Source organism: Natrix helvetica (genome assembly GCF_964273705.1).
Source record: "Natrix helvetica genome assembly, chromosome: Z".
Classification (NCBI taxonomy): Eukaryota; Metazoa; Chordata; class Lepidosauria; order Squamata; family Natricidae; genus Natrix; species Natrix helvetica.
In genome coordinates, this window is record NC_138554.1 from 106732505 (window position 1) to 106742950 (window position 10446).

The window sequence follows — 10446 nt, forward strand, 5'->3', positions numbered from 1 at the left end:
CGGGTTATCATGGGGGTACCTAGGTGCTCCCATGTTACACCCCTTTTAGGCAGCCTGCACTGGTTGCCGGTTGTTTTCCGGGTGCAATTCAAGGTACTAATTATGACCTTTAAAGCACTCCCTGGCTTAGGCCCAGGGTACCTGCAAGACCACCTACTGTCACCAGTAGCCTCCCACCATCCAGTGCGATCCCACAGAGTTGGCCTCCTCAGGGTGCCGTCGGCCAAACAGTGTCGGCTAGTGACCCCCAGGGGGAGAGCCTTCTCTGTGGGAGCGCTTTCCCTCTGGAATGAGTTGCCCGCAGAGCTTCGCATAATCCCTGACCTCCGGTCCTTCTGATGCGCCCTAAAAAGTTGGCTTTTCCAGCAAGCCGGCCTGGCCTGTTAATTTTATCTAATTTTTTAAATGTTAGTGCTATATTAATTGGGCTTGTTTTTTGGATTGTTTCTAATTTCCTTTTAACTTTGGTAATATGTGTTTTTTTAATGCTGTACACCACCCTGAGTCCTTTGGGAGAAGGGCGGCATATAAATCCAATAAAACAAACAAAACAAACAAACTTTCTTTGGCACAAATAACAGTATTCAAATGTGTGCTGTCATCAGATAAAATACGGTTGTTTAATAAAATCTTGCTTTTAGATTTTTGTTGTTGTTCAGAACTTTTCTGATTCTAACACTTCATAAGTCTCCTTCCATGCATTCAGTGAGATCTCACACTGTTTTTTAGAATTATTCAAATCTGAAACTGAATATCATTTTAAAACATTTTTCATGGTTTGGGTTTTCTTGCTGAAATATCTTACTTCTTTATACCTCTGGTTTCTTCAGCAGTTGTTGATATTTAATTGAACCCATTCTTCCTTCCACATATACAATATTTCACATCTCGTTTTTGTCTCACAACCTCAAAGCATGATGGAGCCATCCTTGTAATAGTTGGCAAGACATTCCTCAGGTCAAATGCTTTTTTCTTCCAAATTTATATTTCATGATTATAACCAAACAGCTCAATTTTTGTTGTCTGTGTTCCAAAGAGACTCAGGCTTACTATGTGTGTGCTGTCTCCCCTCCCCCTCTCCTTGCAGAATCAATCACTTTTGGGATGTACTGAGAGAAATGTATGACTTCCATATACATTATTTATTTATTACTAAAATTATTTGCTATGGATCTCATTTTGAAGCAACTATCATTATAAAAGATGTATTATCTAAGGAAAGCTATTGTAACTTTTCAGTAGGTCATATGTAGTGATCTGTGAGTTCTGTTTTTCAGATTTGAACAGTTAAGGCAAAACATCAATTTTTTCGCCTGTCAAGCTAATGGAGAGTGTTATTGCTTCACTTTTATCTAATCAGCATTGTCCTTCATCCTAACAACCTTACCTGTGTGGTTGGCATATGACTGTGTTCAACAAGTTTATTGGCTTAGCCTAGCTTTAATAAATGTATTTTCTGTACTGATATTTAAGTGGGACCTGTATAACTTGAAAAAAGAGAGATTACTTCTTGCACAGTATGGACCATTCATCCAGTCAAAAATTTAACATAATCTAGCAATGTACATAAGAGTACTGCTTAGTTTCTGGAGTGAACTAATTTGTCTCTATACAGTAATGGCAGATGAGATATTCAAGAGTACTCGATTGTTTTCTTGCAGATGTTTCATTACCCAAACTAGGTAACACCATCAGTGCTAGATCCCTCATTTCAACCCTGAGCTACAAAATTCTGCTTTACTGACATTCAAAAGTGGAGCAGAAGAATATGGAAATAAAGGTAGATATACAGTAAGTAATGTCTTGGACAGCCATCTACAAGCACATTAGCAGACTTTAATTGCTTGCACTTCACTATCTCAAGGATGAACAAAGCACAGACCACACCCAGCAATAAAGCCAGCTACTTACAGAGGAAGGATTCCTGGCTTGCCGGTCTTCTGCACACCACCTTATCGATTTACTTTGCTCAAAAAACCTGCACAAAGAACAGAGACAGAAAGCAAGACTTTAATTGCTTGCATTACTATATTAAGGATTAAACAAGCACACAAAGCAATAAAAGAGCTACTTACATAGGAAAGATAACTGTCCTAGTGGTCATACTCTGTTGCCTCTTCATCCTGTTAAATAATACTAACTGCAGAAGAACTAAAACAATATTGGACTCAGTTGTGGTTGTAAGCTGAGAACTACACTACAGGTAATAGAAGGGACCTCTGTTTTCACCCAACAATGTACAATCTTTTCAGGAAGGATGTCCCCCAACAAACAGGAAAGATATAGTCTTTCATCCAAGAAGATAGTTCAAGAATGAATGTCATATTCCCAGAGCAATACAGATTTCCTTTTTCTGAAATTTAGTTCTCTCTTCCAAAAAACAGGAATATATGAATTGGGTTTAGTACTTAGGTCAGTCCAAGTAGCTATTCAGAAGTTAGTGGTAGGAAGCAATGGTAAAGCAAGATATGGAATTAAAACCAGAAATATTTTGTTGGCTATTTGAAAAGGAGTACAATATATATTTAATTTCACACATGTTAGCAGCTGCTGGAATTGTGTTTGCACAACAGTGGAAAATCAGAGATAAGAAAATGAATAAATATTTCAATGTGCAGGAATAAATAATTTGACAATTAAAATCAAGAAGGCTTTGAATATTTTTTCACGTGGGATTTGTTTTAGCAATTGTTAACTAATGGAAACAGAAATTAGAAATCCAAAAGTATGAAGGAAAACACTAATTATGTAAGGAAAGGTCCCTAAAATGTATAAGGAAATATTACAAGATCATTATTAATGTGTAGATTACTGCGGGACATTACACACCCACACCCACACAAACTATGACAGTGCCAGGAAAACACCAAAAAACAAGAATCCCCCCCAAAAGACTGCAAATGAAACCAGTTTTTTTTCCTAACCCTAAGGACAGGAAACACAAAGCCACTGGAATAAAAACCATCAAGGCATTGTGGGAAATTATAAAGGACAGTGCCAGGAAACTCATAGAACCATCAACCACCTCAGAATTACATAAACAAGGGTGAAACACACAAAATCTGGCAAAGCTGCCTTGCATCAACCTCGCCTGCCCATAGAAAAGCAGCCACTTTGAGACACATAAACCTGGTATGAACACTTAAAAGCAACATATTGCATCGCAAACAAAACATTTGCAAATAGGAATAACATTTCTTGTAGTAAATATGTTTTATAAGCAATTAAAAAATAAAAATTCCCAAAAAATAATTTAAAAAAGATATTCTATAAATAAAAAAAATCCTTAAAAACCATTGTTAAGTATTCCACCAGCAATAATTTATACTGTAACTATTTTAAGGTATTGTACCAGCCAAAGTATACTGTAACCATTATTACACCAGCAATAATTTATACTGTAACTATTTTAAGGTATTGTACCAGCCATAGTATACTGTCACAAGACTCTCACTTGACACATCCACACCTAAGCTCTTATAAACAGAACACTGACATTCTCTAAACTCCACTGAAGATGTTACCTAGCCTGGTAACAAAACATCCAGAAACCAAGCTACAAGGTTCGAGAATGAACCTTTACCGTCAACTTGTAACCAACTCACAGTGATGTCTGCCAAACAATTGTCTTTACAGTTACTGAAAACCAAAGAAGGAAAGGAAATAAAATGGTTTTGAAGTGTGCTTTTAAAGTCAGATGGCACTGCAAACCTGAACACAGGATAATTTAAAATGTCCTTGGTGAGTCCCTTCTTCCAAAAGTTTCCACTGAAAAATAAATGTCACTACTCCCAAGCCTTTTGATTTCTTCCAAGGTCTCCAGCTCAGAGTTCTTAACCATTCCACCCAAAACATCTTCCTTCATTCTGGAACTAGGAAAATAAGAATGTAAGATGCTGTGGACTTTTGCATCTAAGTCAGAATGTAAATCTTAATAATAATGATACTTGTTCCAGTTCTGAAATACAGGAAGTAGATATGTCACTTTTGTGTTCCAAGGCAAGGAGTAAAAGACGGCTGCTAGAAGTTAATCTTTATTTAAAAACAACAGTAACTGACTAAGCTAAGATACACAATCTCCGGCTGACAGCAATACATACGCCGTCAGTCGGGGGACCAATAGGGTAATCAGGATTCTCCCGCCGGATGTATAGGCCAATGAAAGGAAGGTCTACGCGCGCCACCTACTGGTGGACCGGCTCAGTACACAACAGTCACTATGTAATCTTGCACATGAAGAAGGTTGTGATAATAAATTAAAGCCAATTGTATACACAAAATTACAAAATTGTGTACCATAGATGAACTAGTCACTTATTTGAATAAATTCTTGAGTTTCAACATATATCCATGTAATGAAGATGGTTGGAGAAAGATGATCTGGACTATCCAACTGGAATTTGTAGTTGCTTCTTCTCTTTTTCTCAAGCAATTTATTTTACTCTTCAGTTGTATAGAATTTGGGGAATAAGTGAATTGCGGAAATTTATTGTGCTTCACTTACCAAAAACAATGTTCTGATATCCTGGATTTGGCCATAAAATAATAAATTATCTAGAAGGTAAACCCATTTTAATGACTCTTCCTGGAATAATAAAGGTGCAGTCTGTTTTTCATTAGTTTTGTCTTTGTTATATCTGGAATTACATTATACAGGGAGCTCTTTTAGGAAACAAAAGCTGAATTTCATCTATTCAGGCCTTCTGGCACAGGGGCAATTTATCTCTCGACTTGTGATGGATCCCCAGAATTGCGGCTGTGCCACCGGCACCTCCCACTCCTGCAATGGATCGTGCAAATGCAAAAACTGCAAATGTACTTCATGCAAAAAAAGCTGCTGTTCTTGCTGTCCCGCCAGCTGTGACAACTGCGCAAAAGGCTGTGTCTGCAAAGACCCTTCCCTGAACAAATGCAGCTGCTGCCCCTGAACCCTCACCCTTCCTCTTTTTTGTAATTATCAAATGTTTAGGGGCATTGTTGCACTACCCTATAATTAAATTTTCATAGATGGTAAATAAAAATAGGTTGGTTTGGCCAACTTGAGATAAACTCAGTTCAAAATAAGTGAAAGTGAGAAAGTAACTCCTCTGCCTCCAATATATTATTTCCAGATCTCCAGGCCAGGTAAGGAATTGAGCAATAGGAATGACTGAATACTAGAAAAACCTAAACTCTTGATTGGAAGCAAATATAAATATGGACAGCATTATTTAAAAAAAATACTTGGAGACCAGGACTAAGATGAGATGATTTGAAGTTTCTCATTTTTGAGGATGGTAAATGCCACAAAGTAGAGGAACTATATCACAAGTGCAGTTAAGGCTCATGCTGTGGAAAATATGGCAGTTTTATTTGGCTTTTTAAAGCTATGACCTTTGTTTCCCACCTAAAAAAGGAGAGAATCTGTCTTGTTTATTTTCAGCACATATTATTATAGATTCCAAGTTTCGCAAGACAAAAATAAAAAGAACTTGGGACCATGTGCCCTGCATAGCCTAGATTATATTCATTGGGTGAAGTCTTATATTGCAGTTTTATAATTTTGATTGTTTCTCAGAACAAACTGTAAATGAATTGCCATGTGTTCTGTCTTACACTATTACTCCTTTCAATGTAGCCTGAACACTTTTGAATGTTCAGCTGTGTTCATAAAATCTGAACGCTAAAATGATTCTTTATTCATTTAATTGTTATTTAGTAAGGCAGCAACAGAACATCTGATTGGAATTAATTCATAAAATAATGCTTGCATTAAAGCATTATTGACATTTCAAGAGAATGCAAAATGAGAGCTAATTCCTCTATAAATCATTCACCATGTCAATTAGGTGCTCACATAACACAGTTATATTAATTTTTACAGTTATTGTTTATGCCATTTTGGAAATCACACAATAACAACCAGCATTTATTCTAGATGAATTGAAATCATTCTAGTAGTAGTCAATTGATCTCAATAAGTGTTTTTCAACTGAAATGTAAATTAAATATGTATTTGTAATTCATCCATAAAAGTATTAACTCTAAGAAGAGGTCTGAAGTGGCAACACCCAATATCAACTCAAAGTTTGCAGTCCTACAGCATGTTAAGTATCCTTGGCAAGCTGCTCAAATAAGATACAGAAAACAGTTTACTTGGTAGCAATTATCTGATAAGAACTAAGGGCTACCTGCAAATATTCATGGGTATACACTCACCCACTCATCCACCACACAATAATTTCCTCATTCTATATAAATTATCATAGCTGCATTGATATAAATAGAGCTGTGTATTTTTACTTAATATCTAAGAATTCATAACTTCTTCATACATATTCATAACACTGCTTTAAGGATGATCTGAAGGTACATTTTCCCTTCATTTTTTGCCAAAGTGACTTGAATATCAGCTAAATAAAAAAAGAAAAATGAATAAATAAATCAGCTTGCCAGGTATTCAACTGCAATGCTTTTGCTGACTGCAGAAGAAATCCTGGCAATGAATATATAGTTTTATCTTAGGTACAAGAGTAATTTTCACAGCTAAATTAAATAAATCTAGATAAACCCAACACATGTATAGAATATATGCATATGAAAAATGCATGGATACAAACAGGGAAACTGCATATATATTTTTAACCAACACGTATTACTAAATGGAAGTAGTGGTCAGTGTAGAAGCATTTATGGTGACATGTACATCAGAAGGGTAATGGTGCCCTGTTTTCCAAATGAACAATAAAGAACTAAGTCTTAAATATGTTTGTGTTGTACAGGAACTATTTGCGCTTAATATGTTGATTGTCGGTGATGCCTATCTGCCCATACTCTGCATTCTTTTTCTCAGCCTAAAAACTGATGGGGTCAGAAACTGGAAGATAGTTCAGGTATTTTTCTCAATTTCAATTTCAATTTCAATTTATTAGCGCTTATAGACCGCCCCCTCTCCCAAAAGGGACTCGGGGCGGTGTACAGTCCATGTCAAAGAACAAAATTAAAACAATAAAATTACTAAATGGACAATATATATATACAAATATACAATAGATGGATAAGAGGAGGATAAAAGATGTGCAGGACTGTATTGCTAATAAATAATTAAAATATACAGACATTAAAATCCCAATACTCAATAAAATTAAGTCTACCGAATAATCCCCTTAAAAACCAGAATAATAATCCTACAAAATAATCCCCTTAAAAACCAGTAAAAATATAAATGCCAGGAGATAGGCGTTGAAATTATGCCAGGCCAGCCAGTCGGAACAGATGAGCATCGAAGAAGAACAGGGGCCATACTCTCAGATGAGCATCGAAGAAGAACAGGGGCCATACTCTCCGGCTACAGCTCTTGTCCTTTCTTGAAGAAATGTTATTTGACCTTATTCTGTTAGAATGACATTAAATACATTAAATACTGCTGAATTGAAAAAAGAACCTGTTTAACAGTTGAAATATTGGATCACCTCCTTGTCTAGTTAATGGAAAGTACATTTTAAGATGACTGTATCAGCAATGAATTTTGACCCATATGCTCTTTTTCAGATAAGTGACGTAATAATTACTTTTTAATTAGCATATGCATAAATATATAGGTCTACCTCAACTTACATGACTGTGAAGGAAGGGGAGTGCAAAATGTGTGGTCTCATCATTATTTTAATTTGTAGGACAAATTAATGCCAAAGAAGCTCTTTTTTCATTCTATAGATAGAAAGAGAAAGTGCAAATTGCATATCTATTGCTGATTCAAACAGATCTACTTTTACTGAGGAATGTATTAGTTATGGGTTGATTTTGTTTACCACAACAAGCATTATGAAATATAAATTGTACATTTTCATTCCAGGGAATAACAGTTCTTATCCACTGTGTCATCCAAATATTAGCTAAACCAATACTGTTCAGTTCAAAGATGTGTGAGATATGTTATTACAGACAAACTGATTAACATTTCAATAAAATGCAAATGGAAGGTTTCCATTAATATTAGCCAAAAGTCTTTTTAAAAAAAATATAGATGCATGACTCGCTGAGGAAGGCAATGATTCTAGGACCAGTCCTATCATCAAATAGGAAGAGGCAGCTGTTTGAAGTAACTGACACTGAAGAGTAGCAGCATTTGGTAGATCAACAAGTGTTCATCACTATTCCCTTTAGAAATTGCTTCCCTTCTCCAATATCAAAGTAAAATCCAGCTATCAAGTGTAGAAGGCATGGCATGGCATGGCAGAAAGTGATTTGAGAGAGTAAAATGGTTTGAGCCATCTTTGAGAATCCCCACAAATCTATTCTTAAACAATTATTAAGCAATTCTACCAACCTGCCTTCCATCGAAGACCTGTATACTGCCTGAGTCAAAAAGAAGGATGTGAAAATAACTACAGACCTCTCACATCCTGGACATAAATTGTTTCAACTTCTACCCTCAAAATGATGCTATAGGGCACTGAACACCAGAACAAATAGACACAAGGAGAGTCCCCCCCCCCTGAATGTCATCACTCTGCTAACCAACTAATTCTCAACATTCTGTCAGATTATTTAGTAAGACTGTATTACTATTATTCTTTTCTTCCTTCCTAGTAGCAGAGGTGGGTTCCTACCAGTTCGCACCAGTTCAGTAGAACCGGTTCGTCAAATCTACCAAACCGGTTAGAAGAGGTTCCATTGGTGGACCCGGAAGTAAGCTCGGAACGCCTGCCCCGGCCCTGTCTCTCTTTCTCTCTCACCCCCGCCCATCCGGAAGCCGCTCCATTGCTTGATTCCCCCGCCTGTCAGCACTATCCTAGCCCTACCCACTACTCACTGATTGGCTGGCTCACCAATCGCCCCACCCGCCTCTAAGAGCCCTATCTAAACCCACTTACCCTTTTTCCTGATTGGCTCTCTATTGCTGCCTGACGACTCCGAGGAGGTAAGTAAGCTGCAACTAAGCGCAGCAGCAGGCCATCTGGAGCAATCTGCCATGCCCTGCACTATAAATGAGTCCGGTGACCTTTTGCAACGTTGCAAAGATCCTGGGCTCACTTATAGCGCAGGGCCGCAGGGCCACCAGAAAGCACAGGCGGGGGATGAGGATGGCGGCAGGAGCTTACGTGGTGTGGCTAGAGTCTTTGAAAAGTTTTGGGACCTTGCAGGACCTTTGCAAGGTCCCCGGACTTGACTAAGATCCATGGCCACCAGAAAACATGGCGTGGGGGTGGGGACAGTAGAGGGAACGTACACGGTGCAGCCGGCATCTTTGACAAGTTTGGGGATCTTGCAGGGCCTTTGCAAGGTCCCTGGACTTTCCTAAGATGCCTGGCTGCTAGAAAGCATGGGCACAGGGGTGGGAATGGCAGCGGGAGCTTTCACAGTGCGGCCAGTCTCCTAGGACCTCCTAGGTGCCAGCCACACCATGCAAACTACCATCTGTTTCCCCGTGCTGAGAAAAGCAACTCCAGGAAAGTGCTTTGGTGGTGGCAGGCATCCTAGAACCTGCCTGATAGCAAAGGACTTAGCCGGGCTTCCTTTTCTGAGCATAGGGAGATGGGCGGTATTTTGCACCATCCGTTTCCCCATGCTCAGAAAAGCAACTCCAGGAGTTGCTTTGGTGGCGGCAGGCGTCCTAGAACCTGTCTGCTAGGAAATGACTTAGCCAGACTTCCTTTTCTGAACATGGGGAGATGGATGGTAGTTTGTGCAGTCTGTGCCACACAAACTACCGCCCATCGCCCCATGCTCAGAAAGCAAGTCCGGGCCCAACCTCATAAAGCAGCAAGGAAAGATCTGCATTTAAAGATAGGAGCCTTAACCGCCGCCAAGGCTGCCGCTCGAAGAAGCGGGCGGAGAAAGCAATCACTCCTTGTTCCAGAGCAGTTTGGCTGCTGTGCTTACACCGTTTCCTGCCCGCTAGGCTTTCGCCAGGCTCCTTTTTCGTGATAAATCCACCACTCCTTCTCTTTTCGAGGCTGTGGTGTTGACTGGTTTCCACATGCATCAGTAGCCATGGCTCTTGGGTCTAATGCAGAGGAGGAAGCGGCTTGGGAGGATTTTCCCCACAGGGTTTGGCAGAAAATCTCGCAGAACAGGGGTTTTGCAAAACGGGGAGTTTCCCCTTAAGGTTCCACCATGTTCCCATGTTCTATATCTGGATGGGTTCGCCGGTTCGTTTCTTGCTTTGGTCAAGTGTATACACAGTGGGCGAAAGGAGTGGGAAGGGGACAGATACTGGACAGGGAAGTCCATTGGAGTTGGCCAGCTAATAAATTCAAATAGGTAAATAATTAAAAAAGAAACTTTGGGGGCTACAGGACTTGGGATCCTGGGATCAATCCACAGATTACAAATCATGTTTCAGGTACCCCAAATTGGGGTTTACTCAACCAGAATCCAATCATCCCTATTGTGGTTTAGTGGGACAGATGAAAACCAGGACTAATGCTAAGATTGTTTAGCTCTTGCGTGACTCGTACTCCT

General features: G+C 39.0%; 1 protein-coding gene across 1 annotated transcript; it reads left to right on the plus strand.

The window, feature by feature from the left end:
* The first annotated feature begins 4728 nt into the window (after positions 1-4728).
* LOC309382051 (metallothionein A-like) lies at positions 4729-4950 on the plus strand. The gene has a single exon (XM_081933504.1). The coding sequence runs from the start codon at positions 4737-4739 to the stop codon at positions 4926-4928; it is 192 nt and encodes a 63-aa protein (XP_081789630.1). The 5' UTR covers positions 4729-4736; the 3' UTR covers positions 4929-4950.
* Positions 4951-10446: the final 5496 nt, after the last annotated feature.